This window comes from Felis catus, chromosome C1, assembly GCF_018350175.1.
Source record: "Felis catus isolate Fca126 chromosome C1, F.catus_Fca126_mat1.0, whole genome shotgun sequence".
NCBI lineage: Eukaryota > Metazoa > Chordata > Mammalia > Carnivora > Felidae > Felis > Felis catus.
Genome location: NC_058375.1, coordinates 132986192 through 133007989, shown reverse-complemented (window position 1 = coordinate 133007989; position 21798 = coordinate 132986192). Strand labels below are relative to the sequence as shown.

General features: G+C 36.5%; 1 protein-coding gene across 1 annotated transcript in view; it reads left to right on the top strand.

Moving 5' to 3' along the window:
- The window catches only part of LRP1B (LDL receptor related protein 1B), a 1940511-nt gene that overhangs the window by 384078 nt on the left and 1534635 nt on the right, over positions 1 to 21798 (top strand). The window contains exon 4 of the mRNA XM_023259298.2: positions 13660 to 13782. Within this exon, the coding sequence (XP_023115066.2) occupies positions 13660 to 13782 (123 nt within the window). The remainder of the gene's footprint in view (positions 1 to 13659; positions 13783 to 21798) is intronic.

Sequence of the window (21798 nt, the reverse complement as noted above, 5' to 3'; positions counted from 1 at the left end):
TTCATGATTGCCTCTATCTCCACAAATGCCTTCTTTTTTATTTTTTATTCACAAAGCTGTAAATAAATTATAAACAAAGGTTCATTCTTTCTAGGGACAGTTGCTGCCTTTATAGATCTGAGACTCAAACACACCGAATTTTAGGTATCAGCCAGAACTTGGGTAAGGTTTGAGAAGAAGGAAGCACTGAGGCCTATTTTGGAAGTGCCAATTTGGTGCAAAGTCACAACATTTAAAAAAAGGGTGAATACCAATGGTTTATATGACTTCCAGGTAGATTTTTAGTGCAACATCTGTAGTGCCTGCACATGTATGTGTGGAATGTTTGGGGCTGTTGCAATGACTGAAGGCACTGCTGGCATTTAATCTCTAGAAGTCAGTGATGCTAAATATACTCACAGTGCAAAAATTGTTGCTCTCAAAATGCCAGTAATCTCCAAACTGAGAAAAAAACTCCTTTAGTGGTAATGAGAGCAGCTTTGTGTCAGTCAGATGAGTATTTGTGTTCTGCTTCCTAGTTGGGTAATATTAAGAAAGTCTTTCAACTTTCTAAACAGTCTCGTATCCGATTCGTTGAACATAAATAACAAGTTTTTGTGAGTATTAAATAAAATAGAGAGATTGTTTATTTTAGTATGTGGCAGATAGTGTACATTCAATGACTATTGCCATTTATAGTATTATTATCTTCCCCACAAGAAAGTCTTTTTAAAAATGTATCAACTTAAAATAACAAAAAGTCAAGGGTGCCTGGCTCAGTCATTTAAGCATCCAACTTTGGTTCAGGTCATGATCTCATAGCCCATGGGTTTGAGCCCTGCGTTGGGCTCTGTGCTGACAGCTCAGAGCCTGAAGCCTGCTTTCAGATTCTGTGTTTCCCTCTCTCTCTGCTCCTCCACTGCTCGTGCTTTGTCTCTCTCTGTCTCTCAAAAATGAATAAACATTAAAATTATTTTAAAAAAATAGCAAGGGGCGCCTGGGTGGCTCAGTCGGTTGGGCGTCCGACTTCAGCTCAGGTCACGATCTCACGGACCGTGAGTTCGAGCCCCACGTCAGGCTCTGGGCTGATGGCTCAGAGCCTGGAGCCTGCTTCCAGTTCTGTGTCTCCCTCTCTCTCTGCCCCTCCCCTGTTCATGCTCTGTCTCTCTCTGTCTCAAAAATAAATAAACGATAAAAAAATAGCAAAAAGTAAGAAGGCTTACTGCATGAAGAACATATTAAAATATTGACTTCACTGAAGTCAAACAATGTGAATATTCAACCTATTTTCCAGGCTGTCTTTGACACATAAACTAAACTTCAGCCATAGGAATCACTTGGTGTTCCAGTAATATACCGTGTGTTCCCTGTATGATCTTCCTTTTGTTTGGAATGTTATTCTCCCGCCTAGTGAGCTTGGCAATCTCACTTTTTTATATTAAAATGACTTTAACATACCTTTTTTGGGGGGAACTTCCCTGATACCTGTATCAGTTTCTTCTGGTTGGTAGTGAAATTATGCAACATGCCATGGCTAAGTAATAAGGATATTTATTGCATAACATGACAAAATGTGTAGAGATCCATGGGATGGAGTGCAGAGGCACCTCAGGGTAGTCCAACACTATCTTCTAAAACCTAGTGATGAATGTCTTTCTGCTATTGTCATCCTCACTGTGTTAGCCTTTGTCCTCAGGCTTATTTATCCTCATGCTCTGATTATGGCTGTGGCTGCTTCAGATTTCAAATGCTGACAACCTAAAGCAATGCAGAAAGCCCTTCCTCTCCTCCTCTCAAGTCTTTTTTTTTCTTTTTAATAGAAAGAAAATTGTTTCCTGGGAAAGTCTTAGCAGACTCTCAACCTTGGTTGTCACTGATGAACTCTAGGACACGTGTCCATGCCCTCGCCACAAGGGAGACAGGGAAAGCAAGCAAATGGTTTTCCCTGCCTCTACAGTGGGATATGGGGTTTTTCAAAAGTGGTAAAAGTAGCTGTTGGGTAGGTCACAAAAAAGGTTTCCTGCCTGCCTTCTCTGCATCTCTGCTGCAGCTGTCTACAGCACAACTCTCAGCTGTCCACAGCACAAGTTCCTCCGTTTGCAATGCTTTTCCAATACCCTACACACCTATATTAACACTTATTTCACATTACTGTAAATATTTCTACATTTGCCTCCCTCTCAGCAACTTATGGGTAGAAATCCTGTTGTCTTCATCATTATATTCCTATTTTGGTTCACCATAAATGAGTACTAATTAAATGAGTAAGTTTAAAGTCTTTTAAAATAGGAAACAAGAAATTATCGTTGAGAAATATATTTTAAAATCAAAGTTGGAACTTGAGATAAGTGAAATTTTAGTCTTTGAAGAGCCCTTAATGGTTAAAACACAGCATAACAGATAGGAGATATTGCATCATCCCCGAAAGAGCCAAAGCCTAACCATCTGCTTCATATCTCACTAAGCCTAGAGATGAGAAAAAAGATGTGAATTTTGGTACCCCCTGGGAGATTGGAAGAGGATCACACAGGATTTAGAGAATAGAACTTGCAAGGAAATGTCAATAATTTAGGCTTTTTCTTTTACATTTACGAAGGAGACCTGTCAAAATTTTCCCTTTCCTTAACAATGTAGTATATGAAATAACTCTGCAGATTCATTTCACAGGGCTTTTGAGAAAGGGCAGGTAAAAAGGAAATAGAACATTTCTACTGAAATTTCAGAAAAGAACACTGAACTGCAAAGCTTTAGTCCAATGATAATAAAAAGTGGAGTCGACCATGTTGAATGTATCAGTTTTATTCCACTGAAAAATACAACCTTTGTCTCTTGCTAAATAAAAGACAGTGTTTTTACTTTGGTACTTTTTTGTTTTTCTCTTGATAAAAAAAGCAGTTCTACGCTGAGTGTGTTACAATTTTCCATATCACTTCCTGAGGAAAAACAGAACAAAACAAAACAACAACAACAACAACAAGGAGGCTAAGAATATTTAAATGATCAAGGGAACAACAAAACAAAACAAAAAACAAAACAAAACCAACTTTCTGAAAATTAAATGTCAAATTGGATTTGAAATGTTTACAGAGATACTTTTCATTTGCTCATTATGATAGAAATGATAAATGAGCAAAGCTTCTTCTGAAGATAATGTACTTCTTTATATTTCCAATTTTGGGGCGCCTGGGTGGCGCAGTCGGTTAAGCGTCCGACTTCAGCCAGGTCACGATCTCGCGGTCCGTGAGTTCGAGCCCCGCGTCAGGCTCTGGGCTGATGGCTCAGAGCCTGGAGCCTGTTTCCGATTCTGTGTCTCCCTCTCTCTCTGCCCCTCCCCCGTTCATGCTCTGTCTCTCTCTGTCCCAAAAATAAATAAACGTTGAAAAAAATAAATAAATAAATAAATTTCCAATTTTGTCCTGGTTTTACATAAGGTGTTTTGTAAATACAAATTGCCATTTGCAGCACCAAAACCACCTGGCGTTTAATAAGGCATAGAGTGATTGCAAATTTGGTAGCCAGCAGAAAACATAAAAATATACAATTCAGTTACAATTTTCTCGTAATACAAATATATCACATTTTGGCATTTTCTCATCTCATGAGAATAAAAATATGCATGCACGTGCACACACACACACACACACACACACTCTTCCTAATTCATATATTTCCCAGAGATGGCATTTACTTGAGCATTTATACTGTATTTTTCATAAAGTCTTGTCATGTGTTTCTAGTTATTATTGTTGGCCTTAGTCCTGTCATTTGACATCAAGGAGGAGAGGCATTTTACTTAAGCAGGTAGCGTTGAAATGAACAGAACGCGACTTAGGAGAAAATGGCCTTAAAGTAATGGTAAAGTACCTGACAGCTTGGCTAATCAGACTTGAAAAAAAGTGATGTTTGGGCTGTGAGATGTAATGGTTCTAGTATTAGTTTCCTTTTGCTATTGTAACAAATTGTTGCAAACTCAGTGGGTTAAAGCAACACAGTTTTTCTTATCTTGCAGTCATGGCGGTCAGAAGCCTAAATCCTGTCCTTAGGACTGAGTCTTTATGCAGTCTCTGGATGAAAATCTGTTTCCTTGCCTTTTTCAGCTTCTAGAGGCTGTCCCACATTGCTTGGTGTGGGGCATCAGATCGTTCCAACTTGTGTTTCTGTTTTCACATCTTCTCTCCTCTCTGACTCCCCTTTTATAAAAACTCTAAAGATTGCATTGGGCTCACATGGATAATCCAGGCTAGTCTCCCTACCTCATGATCCTTAGCTTAATCACATCTGCCCAGTCCCGTTTACTATGTAAGGTGACATTCTCAGGTGTGGGAGTTAGGATATGAACATTTTTGGGGTACCATTATTCAGGCTGCCAAAGGACTCTTATTCAAACATTTGGTTTGTCTGTCTTAATCAGTCTTCGCTTCAGGGATAACAGAGTTCTAGGTGGAGTTGTATGCTAATTTTAAAATACCACAATATATGTACATACTGTATGAGTGTATGTGCACATATGTCTGTACTTAGAGTAATTGTCTAAATTCTCAACAATGACTCAGCAGGACAATGGGAATTATTAACTAAAATTCATGTTATTATTGAAAGGTGGGTACTCTTGTAAAAAGTTCAGGAAAGAAAAAAGAAGTAAAAACCAATGAATTACTGAAGTGGCGGTTAGTAAAAGTTTATTGTGCCTACACCAAAAAGATAGTTTGCAAACTGAGAGTTGTATCCAATGTGGAATGAGGCTTAGAGCTATATTGTTATAAAGCAGCTTATATAGTATGGAGGCAAGGACTATTCTTCACAGTGATTGTTTGCAATATTATGATTTTCTTAAATATAAGGTAATTGGTTAGCAGTTACCTCATATCCATTTTGGGGAACAATTTAAGTTTTGCTTAAATTTTCAGAGGCATAAGCAAGAAGTGACCCAGGTCAAATTAGCCTCCTTTGTCTTGCCTCGCAAATAAGCTAAATTAAGCTTTGCTTGTATGACTAAAGTAGTTTGTCTGTTCAGGGAATTTTCAAGTCTGGTCTCTTGTTTGATTTTAGCACTCTTCATTACTAACTGTCCCTCTAATTTAAGCTTGGGCAGATTGTTAAAATGGATTTAAGAAAGACAAATGATACTATGAATTATATAGTCTTATAGTGTATAATATGGTTTATTTTTAATCAACCAGGCTTTTTTGTGGAGGAAAACTAAGTACTTGGTAACATTAAACTGCCAGGTTTGACCATTTTTGACTGACCTTTCTTCACACAAACCTTCTTAATATTATCCAAATATATTTTCCTATTTCTATTAAACATAGACTTAAAATGATGAGTTACATTTTATCTTACACTTACAAAGATGGTATTTTTAAAAGAATTATCTTAAAAATACCACTATCATAATATATTTGGCTAAGTTAGCATTGCATAACCAGGTATTGTAAAAGTGTAATTTTCAGTATAGTCTTTAAGAGACTCTGGAGGATAACACTGAATCTCTCTCAAGTTTGATTTTTAGTTTTCATGGATGCTTTAATTTCATATGGTATAAACTTTAGTATTCAGGTTATTTTATTTTAACCAGGGGATAACTTCGTTTTAATTTTGGTGATTAACTAAATAAAGCTATTTATCATTTTGATAATAAAATATAAAACACAGCATTGCTTTGTTTTTTATCCCCCACCCTTTATCCAAAAAAAAAAAAAAAAAAAAAAGAAACAAAGAAAGAAAGAAAGACAGAAAGAAAGAAAGAATAATTCTTTTCAGAAAATGTGAGATTTTTCCATTAAAGTCACCTTGTTGGGGCAAATATAAAGTCTTAAGACAGAACCTTCAGCCCCCCAGGAGCCCATTACCAGTAGCTACAATACATACGGTAAAATACAATAGGAGCTTTTTGGATGGAGTGTTATAGAACTGGTGATGGAGGAAGAAAAAAGTTTCTTGGGGAAGTTTTGATTAAAGGAGGTAAAATGTCATTGACTTTAGTGGAGAGACTAGAATTTCATTGTATGGGAAAGGGCATTCCAAGCAAAGCAATAAAACAGTAAAGACACATAAAAGTATATATTTAGGGAAAGTGAATAGAAGAGCATAGAGAACTAAAAGTGTTTGTTGGACCAAGAATGGATAGTAGAAGAAAGCATTGAAGAAGAAATACTTTTGCCATATTATGAAAAAACAATTCGTATGGAATTCTAAAGGATTTTTCTTCATCTATATATGCACATTTTTCTGGAGAAGGGGTAAATATAAAGGCAAAAGATTTAAGGTACTTCCTAATAACTCGATAACTAACACCACTCCTTTAATTTTACATGAGCTTAATCAAAATTTGAAGTTGAGTTAGTAATACTAGTAATATCGTAATACAGTAAGAATTTCTGTAGATCTCTACAAGAATTCTATTCTTCTGGTAATGGAATCATTGCTTCTTATGTGGGAAGAAAGGAAATGTAGCTATATTTCTCTTTTAGCAATTATAGATGGTATATTATTAACCATTATATGACTGTCAGTGATGATATATAGATACACTAGATTTAGTAGATATACTAAATAAATATTTATGATGTTAACTAACTTCTGAAAATCTAAGTCACAGACCTTCCCTAATGCTTAGCTAGTGCAGGAGGTTGTAGCAATTCTTTAACTTAGCTAGGATCAATATTGCATTTCTCAGGAATTTAGCTGTTGAATGGATGCTACCCTTCCTTTTACCTTTAATATGCAGTTACCAGAGTTCATCATTTATACTTTCTTTAAAATGTTTTTAATGTTTATTCATTTTTGAGACAGAGACAGAGCATAAGCAGGGGAGGGGCAGAGAGAGGGAGACACAGAATCCAAAACAGGCTTCAGGCTCTGAGCTGTCAGCACAGAGCCCAACGCAGGCCTGGAAACCCATGAGCTGTGAGATCATGACCTGAGCCGAAGTCAGACATTTAACTGACTGAGCCACCCAGGCGCCCCTATCCTTCCTTTAAATGTCCCCATAATGTCCTATTGTGCATTTAGTAGGCAATTATCTTTTTTTTTTTTTGTAAACTAACATTCTCATTAGTATTTAAATAGCAAGTCGACATCTAAGGGAAATGGCATCACATTATTATAAATTAATCATGGTGAAAAACTCAAGGAGCTGGAGTCTACATAATTTTTTCAATAGATGCCTATTGGGGGATATTAGTTTTAATATTTGACTGTGATACTTCCTGTCTTTTTAAAAGATAAAAAATAGTTCATTGTGACATTAAAATGAGGAAATACAAATTAGATAAGTCTGTGGCAACTCATGTATCTAAAATCTTTTGTTTAAGACCATCTACATGCAACTTCCAAAAATGTTACTCTTAATTTTTATTAAAATGAGCAATTATATGCTTTCATATAAATGTAGCAAGATTATCATACTAATCTAGGGTGAATCCAAACTTAGTAAAAGTCTATAGGCTATGGTTGTCCTAATCTTTTCATGTCTTTTTATTGCAAGAGACTGTTATTATAAAGAGATAGACATGGTCCTAGCTTTGATCTTCTTCCTTAGGGATGTAAGTGAAACTGCCTACACATTCTCATAAGCTTCTTGTTTTAATTACAGTGTATAACAGTACCTTTCATACAATATGAAGATATTTAAAATAAGATTAGTTTGAATATCTCAGAAGTGTGGCATGAAGCATTAAATAGGATAAGTGGAAAATACATATATACACAGAACATATTTAGCTTCTGATTCAAGGAACTCAATCCGGTGGATATCTTTTAAAATAATCACCTTGGGGCACCTGGGTGGCTCAGTTGGTTGGGCGGCCGACTTCAGCTCGGGTCATGATCTCGCGGTCCGTGAGTTCGAGCCCTGCGTCGGGCTCTGTGCTGACAGCTCAGAGCCTGGAGCCTGTTTCAGATTCTGTGTCTCCCTCTCTCTGACCCTCCCCCGTTCATGCTCTGTCTCTCTCTGTCTCAAAAATAATTAAACGTTAAAAAAAATAAAAAAATAAATAAAATAATCACCTTGAAGTAGTGAACATTCATTCATTTGGATCATATAATCAGTGCTTTTAAAAACCAACCTTGAAATGGAATATCTGGTTGAAAAATAAATAGATGAGTTGTAGAAAGCTATTCTTAACTGCTACTTCTTAGAGAGATAATATAAACCTGTCCTCAAAATTCCAACAGTACAAGTTGTCTTTCAAGGTTGGATCTTGCTTAGAAGCTGATAACACAGGCTCATTACGTAAATCCCCGTAAGTCTGTCTTACTCCTAATATGTATCTATTTTGAATTAGGATGGATTTGGGTACATATCTATACATGTGAATATGTATTGAGGGTGGTTTGCATATTTTCCCAAGGGATTTTCTTCTGAGATTTTCCCCAAGGGATTATTCTGTATCTGTGTTTAATGTAGGTGAACGTCTGGACATTAATACAACACAAAATGAACAAAACATGATAATTGTCAACTGCACACTTTGCAGCCTTAGCTGGATCCTCATCGCTGTTAGAAAGAAATCCTTTCACAAATTCCTAGTTGAGTCCTGCTCCAACTCCCTCAGCAGTTATCCTAAATCTTTACCACTTTTTCCAGTTCCATCCTTTGCAAATTGTAAAAAAATAATATTGCTTTTCAGTTCTTTGAGAAAACACAACCAGGCAAGAAAGCAGCTTCCTACCAGGTAATTACGTATCTATTTCATGTCTATTTCATTTCTCTCTCCTTTCTTCCTCTGGGCAGGTGCTCCTACTAGTGTTTAGGTTCTTATTCCAGCCACATGAGTTCTCCTTGGGAAACTGTTCCACTTCCACATCCTTGGGCTCCAGTCTCTCTTCCTTCAGTGGCATCTTTTCCTCAGCCTACACATTTGCTCCATCTTTTCAGAACTCATCGTATTGAGTGTTGTCACAGTGACCCCGTTCCTCATTACAATTCTTGAAATTTCACATGGCTTTAGTGAAACTCCTTTTCCTTTGCCTTTCTCCTTTTGTATCTCTGGATAAACTTTCTGTCCCCTCTGTCCCCTTGCCTGACCTACTCCTATTTCTTTGCCTCTACCCGTTTCCCCCCACCTCACTTAAATTTCATCTACATCTATTCCTACAGTTTTTTGCTGTTTCCTTTACAGCTCCAGTTCTGTTCCATGTTTCCAGTTTTGATTATTCTCCTAAATTTCAGACTTAAAATGCATCTCTGCCTGATGCATATTTATTCTTGAATCTCCCACAAGCATCTCATACTCATTATATTCAAAAGCTGTTGAGAAGTTCTACATTTAGGGTCAAAGATCTGAACTTAAGATTCTGACATTTAATGAGATGGCGAGCAGGATATTTGACTTCAGTTTCCTCATCAAACACTGTCTTGAAACTCTATTTCACCGATATATTTATCCACCAACCATCCCTTCTCATATACATTATTGCAATAACATCCTAATTGATCCCCTTGTTTCCACCTTCACTTCACTGAAGTTTTTTCTCAACACAGTAGTCAGAATTATACTTTAAAACAGTAAGTTAGGGGCGCCTGGGTGGCGCAGTCGGTTAAGCGTCCGACTTCAGCCAGGTCACGATCTCGCGGTCCGGGAGTTCGAGCCCCGCGTCGGGCTCTGGGCTGATGGCTCAGAGCCTGGAGCCTGTTTCCGATTCTGTGTCTCCCTCTCTCTCTGCCCCTCCCCCGTTCATGCTCTGTCTCTCTCTGTCCCAAAAATAAATAAACGTTGAAAAAAAAAAAGATTTAAAAAATAAAAAAAACAGTAAGTTATATCATCTCTTTATTCAGAACCTTCCAACGGTTTGTCTTCTTGACTTTTAATAAAAATCAAGCTTTCCTGTGTCCTCCTCAACCCTGTATATACTGATTCCTTGCCCCAACTCTTTCTACTCTCTCTTTTTCTCCAGCTGTTCTGACTTCCTCAGTATTCCTTAAATTTTACTGGACACCCTCCTGCCTCAGGTCCATAGTATATGACTCTTACTACATTATCTTTTATTCAAATGGATGTCACCCTCCCCTTCATTTCAAATGTCATTGTCTGCGATGTATTCTCTGACCACCTTACTTAAAATTGTACATCCATATCTCCAGCCTCCAATTCTTAGTCCCCTTCTCTGTTTTATTTTTCTCCATAAAGTTTTATCTTCTTATATATTATACACATAACTCATTTATTTTGTTTTTGTTTCTATCCTGCCACTATTAATATAAGCTTCATGATGCCAAGGATTTCTACTTAAAAAAAAAGTTATCTTCAGTGCCTAGAGCATAGTAGAAACTCATTAGTGATTGTTGACTAAGTAAATGAATGAAAAAATTAAGATTGGGGGAGGGGAGAATGGAAGTGCTTTTGAGGTAAAAAAAAAACACTATAAAATACTTATTATTCCCTTTGTTATACCTATTATTATTATCCCACTGCCTGCATGACCAGGGCCATGTGTACATTACTTTTTTTGTTAATATCCATATGTTTTATTTTGGTTTTGAGATGCCATCCAGTTAATTTTTGAGGCTATTCACTTGGAGATATATTTGAGCCTTTCAACCATTTGGTCACCAGTTATTAATTCTTACATCACTTGGAGCAGAGTCTCCGTTTTAGTTCCCAGTACTTTAGTCCAATCATCTGGAGCTTTTCTCTAGACAATTGCAAGGGTGTCCTGACAGATGACTTTGTCGCATATATTATCATAAATAGCCTTTCTTAAGTACTTTTGTATGACTTCAAATTATCTACAAAACATTTCCTATGATAATCAAAGTCCTTCATTACTGACTCTGACCTATGTTTTGAGATACTATTTCCAACACCCTAAATAGTTCTTTATGGCTCTTTTTTGTTTCCTTATACTTTCAATAAGTACTTATTGATTATTTACTGAGTCAGGAATTATGCAATGGCATTTAGCAAGGCACCATCTCTTTTCCCTTATTCTCATAGCAATTTGTTATAGTTTGGGAGGAAAGAAAGTGGGAAACAGTCTAGCATCTCAAGATCATAAATCAAATGCAGAGTAGCTATAGGTACAAAGAACATCCATTCTGATTTTTCTGGAAGAAATTTGGTTTATACCTGTTTCCCAGTATAATTCTTTTTTTAAATTTTTTGTCAATGTTTTTTATTTATTTTTGGGACAGAGAGAGACAGAGCATGAACGGGGGAGGGGCAGAGAGAGAGGGAGACACAGAATCGGAAACAGGCTCCAGGCTCCGAGCCATCAGCCCAGAGCCTGATGCGGGGCTCGAACTCACCAACGGTGAGATTGTGACCTGGCTGAAGTCGGACGCTTAACCGACTGCGCCCCCCAGGCGCCCCCCAGTATAATTCTTAATAAGCCTTCCTTAATCTTCAGAACTCTCCCAGTTTGATGACAAATTATGTGGTCTCTTTTTCTATAAGCAAAACAATGTGAATTTTATCCCATGCTCTTTTTCTATATAAAAGTTATGTGGTAGTCTAAAGCAAAACATATATTCTCCTCCTGTAGCTTTGGAACGTACTTATACATATGGTGGGAAAAAAAAAAAAAAAAACAACAACAGTTTTATAACCTGAATGTCATTCCAATTTTAGCAATTGTTTTTGTTTCAAATGGATTTTAATAATTAGTGCCTTACAATCAAAAAGAATGAAACCTTCCCATTTGCAACCACATGGATGGAATTAGAGGGTATTAGGCTAAGCAAAATTAGTCAGAGAAAGACAAATATCATATATATGACTTCACTCATATGTGGAGTTTAAGATACAAAACAGATGAACATAAGGGAAGGGAAGGAAAAGTAGTATAAAAACAGAGAGGGGAACAAAACATGTGAGGCTCTTAAATACAGAAAACAAACTGAAGGTTGCTGGAGGGGTTGGGGGTGGGGGCATGGGCTAAATGGGTAAGGGGCATTAAGGAAGACACTTGTTGCTAACCATGCTAACTAACTTGGATGTAAATAAATAAATAAATACATAAATAAATTTTTTTTGTTTTTAAAGAAAAAGTGATTAGTGCCTTGGACATATTTTTACTCTACTCCTTGTCTGGAATATCTTATATTTACTCTCTATCTAAGTCCTACCCATTTTTAAAGTACATCTTCAAATGGTTCTTTGCTTTTGTCTCCATCTCTATGTGTGGTCTCTTTTAGCAGTCATTTTCTATATCATTTATTTGGCAACTTTTTGTATACACTAAGTACTTTTTTCCTCCCGGAACTGTTGGCACAAGTAGTCTGCTGGATCCTCAAAGCCAAAGATCGTGACTTCTACATTTTTGTAGCAACAGTTCGAGCTAAATACAGAGTATGCTCAATTAAGTTAATCTTAAAAAACAAGTTATGATAACAGTGGTAATAAGTGTGATATTGACAGTAGATTTGTTGAAAAATATAATATGGTAAGATAAAACAATAGGGACTTTCAGGAAATATCTATAGTATGAGAACGGGAAAAATTTAATTATATACCACATCCATTGGTTAAAGATGTGTGTATGTTTGTGTGTGTTTGTAATGTATATTTATTGAAAATTATGTGGGGGTTGGGAGGGAGAGAAAGGAAAGATATACCATATTTTATCCAACCATTGTGTGGAAAATGCACCATCATTTTGTATATTACTAGGGGAAAAAATGTCAGTGAAGTTATGGTCTAATGCTTTCATATCATTTAGAATTTTTATTTGATAACATATTGAAAGACCTACTTATTGATAGATTTTTAAATTTTGAATCATTCCTGTATATACATAAACAAAAGTATAAGTGATATCAAATGGTTAAGATGTTCCTAACACTCTTTCACATTCAGAGATTATCGATTGTAAGAAACATTCCTATTTCAGACATTTAAAATGTGTAAAAAAGTAAATATTGTATTGAGTGGATTCACAGTGTGTAAGTAAGTATATTGCAAAAAAAAAAAACAGAAACAAAAACAAAGCAAGACATATAATAAATTTACTAGGACTTGAAGAAAGACTACAGATCCTAAATATTCTGAAGCCATGGAAGGAAAATAATGTAATTTTTGGATACAACCAATTGTAGAAACCCAAATTAGAGCAAAGCTTTACAGAAGTTTGCGGTCCGGTAGCAGAAGCTATCATATGGGAAGTTGTAGCAAAAAAGGAAAGAGAAGAAAAAGAAAAAGAAAAAGAAAAAGAAAAAGAAAAGAAAAGAAATATTATGGTATTGGGTATTCAACTGACTTGAATCCCCAGTATCAGGATGGATGATTAGGAACTGAATTCCCAGAGATGGAGTTTAAGTACAATATTGAATTTTTATTACTGATTTTTCTTTCTCTTAGAGCAGAGGAGGAAACTAAAATTTCTGTACTCAGGACTTCTGGTTTGGATCAATATCTTCTATAAAACCCACTGACTGTGATAGCCATATGTCTTGTCCAATATGACCAAACCTCTAGTCATAAACACAAACAGAATTCTTAACTATTTTCAGAACAGAATGTGTGAGACCACAACATAGTCACTTCTATCAAAAATGTGTGCTTGAGACAAGTGGCCAAAATTAAGACAAATACTTGGTTTAGTTTTGCTCCTGAAGAGAAAATGTGGATCACACTCATGTACCTTTTATGTATTGCTTTCCCACATTTCATCTTTGTACTGCTCTCGTGTTCACGTTCAGATCATTCATATTTTATTTCGAAACATTTTCATTTTCAGATCAGCAGTTGTGTGATCCTGGTGAATTTCTTTGCCACGATCATGTGACTTGTGTCTCCCAGAGCTGGCTGTGTGATGGGGACCCTGACTGCCCTGATGATTCAGACGAATCTTTAGATACCTGTGAGTAGAAAGGTTCTCATGCCATTCAGCTTTACCTTACATGTGAAACTAAATGTCAGTTGTTTTCACGGATGACTGCTGTTCTAGTTTATTCTTTCTTCCCCCCAAATAGCCTAAGAAACTTGAAACCTTTTCTTTGTGTTTTCTTTAAAATGACTATGTGAATGAGAGCATAAAATGCAGTTTCATACTGTGCATTAATTTTTGAAGGGAAGAAAATGCAAGGTTAATTATTTCAATGTGATTGTGTTATTACTAGAAAAAATATAACTTGAGAGGAAAAAACATTTAAAACATAGCACTAAAAGGGAATAAGACCCTCTCCCATAATATATTTCACTCATTTTGAGACAGAAGAACATAGAGAAAGAATGGTAAAGTAACCAAGTTGAGCTTCCATATTATCTCTGTTAATATTTTGGGGCACTGCACAAATTATTGAGCATGCTTTCTTTTGAAACAGAAAGACTGAAATGATTTTTATTCATCCCTACAGTGAGTATCTTTGCCTTTATAATATTAGATTCAGAAGCTCTTCATACACATGGATCTCAGTTGTAATAGTACCACTGTATCTAACTTGGGAGTCCACTGAGGGCTTTGCATGCATGAAAAATGCCCCTACAGCAAAATTATAAATAATAGGACCACAGCTAAATCTGCTATACTTTTTTTTAATACTGACTATCATATAGTATATGAATACTCCTCTAATTTTGCTATTGATATTTCTAGCACTTCTAGTTTGTGCACCCCGTGTCCCCTGACAACCAGGTGTGCCAGCTTATCAGTATTCTCAAAGCAACTACGTAATGCTGTTGGGTTGAAGTGAGAAAAAAAAATCCATCATCCTTAGTGCTTGATATTGTAAGAGATAACAATTATTGGTTCCATTTTCCATTTTTATTTACTTGTTTACAAGGTTTGCAGGCAGTGCCAATATAAGTTTTGATGACAATCTTGCCATTAGAAAGCAGAGGCAATGCTTATTCATTTTCTTTATGTTTGCTAGTGTTTTTAAAGTTTCTCAGCATATGGGTTCTTGAATATTTGCATTAATTGCTCTTTGAACAGATCACTGCTTCTATAGGAAGAGGTTGTAGTTGTTTACTACTACATTTGTAATTTTCACCAGTTTAATTCAGAAAACCTTTACTAGACACTCTATAGCATAGAAAAGTTTCAAGGCATGATAAAACAAACAAAAAAAGTAGGTTAATGGGAAAAAACTCTAATGGATAAATAAATGTAGTAAAGCCATACAAAAGAATATTATTTGGCAACAAAAAAGTAATGACATACTTATACATGCCACATGGATAAACCTTTAACACATTATGCTTAAGAAGAGAAGCGAGTCACAAAAGGCCAGGTATTTTATGATTTCATTCACATGGAAGATCTCAAATAGGCAAATTCATAGAAACAGAAAGTAGTTTCTCAAGTCCAGGTGGCGTTGAAGGCAATGAAGAATGATTGCTAATGAGTATGGGATCTCTTCCAAAGGTGAAACTATTCTCAAGTTAGATCACAGTCATGGTTGCACAACACTGTTAATATATTTAAAATCATTGACTTGTACATATTAAAATGGGTGAATTGTATGGTATGTGAATTATGTTATAATGAAGTTGTTATAATAAAATGAAAAAGAAGAAAAAAATCTCAATATTATGCTTATGGGCACAGATAGCATAGTAATGAGAAAAGACAACCATAATAAATAAATGCATTGGCCGTGAAATATATAAGTAGTGGGACCCTCCCCTATATAAGTACCATCTAGGAGTAGTCTCCTTCTTAGCTGCAAGAGATGGTTGCCATGGCACAATCAAAATAAAAAAGTTAGAGTTTTGAGTTTTGGTACTGGAATCTTTTGTTTCTGCCTTGTTTATTCTGCAAAATTGCTGATGGGAAAAATGACAGAGATGTGAGATAGCTCTTTGAAATGTGTATGCAGGAAGGCCAAGTTGAGGGGAAATTTCTATGGAACTGTGTACCAGGCACAATGCAAAAGCAACTGAGAAGAAATGGAAGGAGAACCTATAAGGGCAAGAGTTTTCTTTATGCTGGTGAAGAATAGAGAATAATGATGTTCTTTTTGTGCTAAAGAGGGAATTCGATAGGAGATTCATACTGGAGAAGCTTTGTGGTATAGAGAAGTAGCAAGGATCTGTAGGTCCTTCATTCACAGAGATTAGGGGCTTGAGGCCTGAGGCTGTAAGTTAGAAATTACATATGGTTAATTAGAAATAGAGATAGACTGTCTGCTTTCTTACAATATTTTTAACATGCAATTTCATACCTGCTCAAGATATTCTTGGCAGTATAGTTATTTTCTTCTCCAATAAAATTTGATGAATTCTGTTTAAAAATGTTTCTTCACTTTGGCCATTCTTACTCTATCTTTTAACATCAAAATTGCTGAATATCCTTAAAGGAGATGCTAAAACTATTATTGTAGTTACATAACAAAAACAGAGAAATGGCTATTTTTCTACCTGGGCACTCGATCTGGAAAACATTTTTGGATCTACATTAAATTAGCCTAGTCCAGATAAATGGATTCAGTCAGTACCCATTGAAATATGGACAAGCAAGGGAAAAAGCTTTATGAAAAATATGAGACTTTTTCAAATTTAAATTTCTCAATCCAGATGTTCACAATTACATTTTCCCTAATCATAGTGCTTTGTAATGTGTTGTTTTATGGCATTCATATGCAGTCATCACTAATCTACATAAAATAATTGCATAATTTTATAATTATATGGATGCATCCATTCAATGTGAAAGATAAATACCAGAAATCGAAAACCTTGAAGACTGATTTTTAGGAAGGGTAATTTTGTGCTCACTGCATGGACAAAAGTGTGTTACCATCTTTGATTTGAAGACGAAGTGTGTTGTATCTACAAAATATTAGATGAAAACAGCTGATGCTATACACTTATTTTTCCTAAATCCACTTAGCCTTTAAAATGATAAGAAGAGAGGGGCGCCTGGGTGGCGCAGTCGGTTAAGCGTCCGACTTCAGCCAGGTCACGATCTCGCGGTCTGTGAGTTCGAGCCCCGCGTCGGGCTCTGGGCTGATGGCTCAGAGCCTGGAGCCTGTTTCCGATTCTGTGTCTCCCTCTCTCTCTGCCCTTCCCCCGTTCATGCTCTGTCTCTCTCTGTCCCAAAAATAAATAAACGTTAAAATGATAAGAAGAGAAATATAGCACCAAATTTATAATGATAGTGGGAAATCTCTGCAAGGACACGATTCTATAGGGATAAAAAATGAGTATTTTCGGGGGGGAAAAAAAAGACAGGAATTACTTGTGAAATGCCAATGATTGAAATGCTTTGAACATAAATGCACATACAGAAAAACAAGAAATTTTGAACTTACATGAAATTTATATATTTGGGGATCTGAGAGGTTAACATGCATATATATTCCTCTTCTGTGTGTGTTTAGCCCCAGGTTCTAGGGACATTCTCTAGTATCCATGAGGTGAGAGTCAAGACTTCCCAGTGAAAAAAAAGCAAAGAACTCCCCCATAAACTTTTTTGTGAGGTTGATTTACCACTAAGCTGATTGCATGTTGAGATGAGTTTTCTTAAATATGAAATTGGGGAAATTTAATAATTTATACCCTTACGTTGAATGTCAGAAATGATTCTTCAGCCTTTGATTAAAAATGAAACTCCTTATTTCTCTACATTATTTGAAGTAATTTTTCAAGTGTCTAAATGGCTAATCATCTTTAGGTCCTATGAGGCAATGAGAATAGAAAATCAGGAAAATCACCATCTTTCAACTCAGTGCTTTCAATCCAGTTAGTCTGGCGTCATGTGTTAGGAGGATTTAAGTGAATGGTGGTAATGTTTATTTGAGGAATGAAAGCTTAGCACCACCTGTGGCAGGGAAGTCTTCTTGAAAGGCACTTTTATTCTGAGGTATTCAAAATTTAATTCCTTCTAGGATTTTCTGTTGAGTGCTTAATGATACTTCCTTCCAACAATTAGCTTCAGCTGATGTATCATGTTTTCTGCCAATCTGATGTTAATGTACTTAAAACTTGATCCTTCCTTTTTAAGTCAGGAAGGTATTAGTTCTGCTGCTTCTTTTCCTTCCCTATTGCCCTACACTGTCGTTCTTCAGAAAATCATTTACTGTGTGCTTCAATTACATATCATGCTTTGGATGTAATGACTCACTGTCCAACAAAGGAAAATAAAAATGGCCATGGGGTACCTTGGTGACTCAGTTCGTTAAGCAACCAACTTCGGCTTAGGTCATGATCTCACAATTCATAGATCAAGCCCCATGTGGGACTGGTTGCTGTCAGCAAAAGCCCATTTCAGATCCTCTATCCCCTCTCTCTATCCCTCCCTGGCTTGTGCTCTCTCAAAAATAAACATTAAAAAAAAAAAAAGTCCTTAGAGGACGGTAAGATTTGCAACCTTGACAGTTGTGATAATTGGTACATTGACTCTATCTTGATGCAGACTTTTTCTGTAAAGGGCTAGATGGTAAATATTTTAGGTTTTGTGTCCCATGTGATTAAAACTGCATGTTCTTCTCTGTTTTTTGTTTGTTTCTTTGCAAAACACTTTATTTAAAATGGCAAACAAAACCAAAAACTTTCTCAGCTTACAGTTTATACAACACAGGACTCGGGTGGGATTTGGTCAGTGGGCTGTAGTTTGCCACCCCCTGTTGCAGTGTCAGAACTGAACCATATCCACTTTCCACTGTGGTAGTGGTTCTGTGCCAGGTACTGCTGCCACAGGGGACAGGATACCCCTTCCCCATAGAAGTATGTGGCACAGAGCTCGGTGTGTACCCACTACCATATGGAGCCAGACTCGGGCAATATAGTGCCATCTACAAATGATGGGTTAGGTTCTTTCTTCTACTTTTGCATAATCACCTTATTGGTTAAGATTGCATTTACAATGAAACAGAAACAATAACTTAACCAGATAGGGGTTTGTTGTTCCCATATAAAAAAGTTGCAAAAGTGGACCACTTAGGATTGATACGATAGCTCCACTTTCTGCTCTGCCATCCTTAGCATGGAGATGTCAGTCTTACAGGCAACGCATGACTACTTGAACTCTGCCAGTAGATAATTTCATTTCAGGCAGTCAGAAGGGAAAAGGGAAAGGGAAAAGGCAAGTGCTAGTTGAGTCTCTCTATTTAACAAAAAACAAACTCAGTGGATTTCTGCTTAGATGTCCTTGGCCAGAAGTGAACATATGAGGTATGGGGCAATGAGTATTTTCAATGGGGCCCATTGCTCTCCAAAATAGAATTAGTGGCTCTGCTATTAAAGGAAAAGGGGAGCACAGCTATTGGGTAGGCGGAGGCACCAGGCAGCATGTGCCACTCTGTCCTTTCACCCCCTTCCTTCTCTCCGTCCACTGCACGGGAAGGGGAAGAGGAAGGCACAGTGCATGATCAGGACTTCTGAATCCCAGCTGCTTGGCTGTAAAGCCAGTTCCTCTCTGAATATCTTTGCTCTCTGGCAGCTGACTTAACCTTTCTAGGCTTTTATCACCTCATCTGAACAATGGACATGATAGTACCTGCCCCACAGTAAAGTGCTTAAAATAATGTCTGTTGCATAGTAAGACTCTTCACTGCACACCTCACCCTGCTTTTCAGATGCTCAGAGCTCTGAGTGAGCAAGCACCTTATCCTGCGGGGCTTTTGATAGAACATCTTTACTGCCCCCTCTCTCGCTTTTACAGAAAATCAGTTTTATTCTTTAAGGGTGTGACTAGGAATAGGATTAATTTACCACATACACTCATTCACGTTAAGTTGTTAACAGCTTTTAATAATTAGGTATATTACACACAAACATTAGGACAGATTTTGTATCAAGATTATTTTGGGACAGGTGGCTTTTTCTAGGAACTCTTCCAAAAACATCACGTTAACTAATTGACTAAAGTTAAAATACATGGCTAAAAAACACATTAGTGAATAATCATATTTAATCAATGCTACAGTCCTGAAAGGTAGAGGTTATCTCATTTTAAGAAAGGAAGAAATTGAATTTATGGTCCTCTGTACTCCTATACATTGGCAGTTATTGGTGAATGCAGAATTTATATTTCTTTGAAGTTGCCTTATTTTTTTGAAATACTGAGGTAAAGAAGGATCCAACTCATAGCAGGGCTCCTAAAACCACCTAATTTAAATATATGATGTCATTTGAAAAACACAGAAAGCTCCCAACAGGGTTATATCATGCTGACTTTGGGAGTGATCAGTTCTAATTGAATAATGTAGTAAAAATAACAAGTCTCTGGGTAGTAGGAATAGAAGCATTTATTAAAAATGAAAATAACTGTGAGTTATTAGGGTCAGATGGGCCTCTGCGTGAGTTGACCATTTCTTCTATTGTGTTTCTAGTGTATGCGATTTTTAACCTTTATTTAGATAGGATGATATTAATGAACTTCTTATATTTCTACAATGGCCTTTCCCCTAGGATATAAGGTGGGAATCCTTTTATGGTTTCCTTCTAAATTTTCTTTCTTTGACAGAGGTCAGAGAAATAAAATGAAATTCAAGTGGGAGGTTATTAGCAAACAGATCCTGCCCTTTAAAAATATATAGTAGAATAGGGCACTGAAACTAGACTATAGGAACAATAAAATGAATGGAAGTGTGGTGCTTGTTTCTAAGTAATAGTGATTTAGAGGTCACTTTGCAATGAGCTAATATATGGGAGCCACACAGCTAAGCTTTTCGTTAGGTAGAGAAGCTGAAATGATCTTACAGATTAAATGGAAAGCATATGAGACCCATGAGGACAGTTTATGTCTCTTCCAATTCTTTTTGTTTTGCTCTTCATTTTATTCTTATAGTCTTCTCTTTAGCATTGGAGAGGCCAAAAACATTGACCCTTCTTTAATAATAAAAAGACTCCCACTTAAGAGTTGATATGGAGGGGTGACAGAAAGGTGGGGAAAAAGTGTAATTTTGAGTTGAAAGAGCCTGTCTAATGTTGGTTCTTTTTCCTAGCACAGTGGGGATGGGTGGAGGGTGACGTTTCTCTTCATTCTGCCCCACAGTGTACTAATGGATCTCTGAAAGTCAGCCTCTGCAATTTTAAGAAAGCTTGATTGGAGGCATAGGTGATAAAACTGAGTGCACTATAGTTCACACAGGCAGAGCAAGACCAGCATTGAAAAAAAGCCTCACTTTTTGACTCAAGGAGTTACTGCTTGTTGGTTTTCTGATCCTAGATCACAGGTCAAAGGATAAAAAGCGACTCATGTCCCTCAGCCTAGACTGGAAACTATAGGGAATGCAAACTTTGAAATGTTGTAAAATAAAGAGGGTAAAACAAAATAGATGAATTCCACAGACAACTCTGATAAAATCTCCTTGGCTTAAGGGATGATGTACTGTAAACAAATGCTCTTTCAGAGCTCTATAGGGACAAAGCTGAAGGCTGAACAAGGAGTCTTCTTAGAAACTATTCAATCCATCATTTATCCACAACTAATCTAGCATTTGGGGTTGAGGATGAAGGTTTTCTACCTTTCATGGGTGAGCAAATTTCTTCCCGGAGGACGTTTTATTCTTTATAGTCAGTGTATAAAATTTACATTTGACTTTCACTCAGAAGTGCTTCTAAAATGACATATTTTGTTAAATGAAGCACTAAAGGATGCTGTGTTCTAAGAACTTATTTTAATGGCAGTGCCATTCTTTTTCTCTCCCTTTCCCCACATCTTCCATCATCCTTTCCTGAAAGCGAGATATGAACCCCAACTATAATATGCCTAGGGAATTTTCAGCAGGACAAAGAGTATCATCATTTGGCTAATTGCTATATGGGCCCTGTTCAGATTCAGGCAGTATAATTAACTTTGTGTTGAATTTTTTTTAATTAAAATCTTTGTAACATTAACTTTCCTGATTTAGGGGATGAGATAAATTGCTCATAAAAGAGTTAAGTTCTTGAGAAGATGGATAGACTAAAGAGGGTTTAGGTGAGAGCA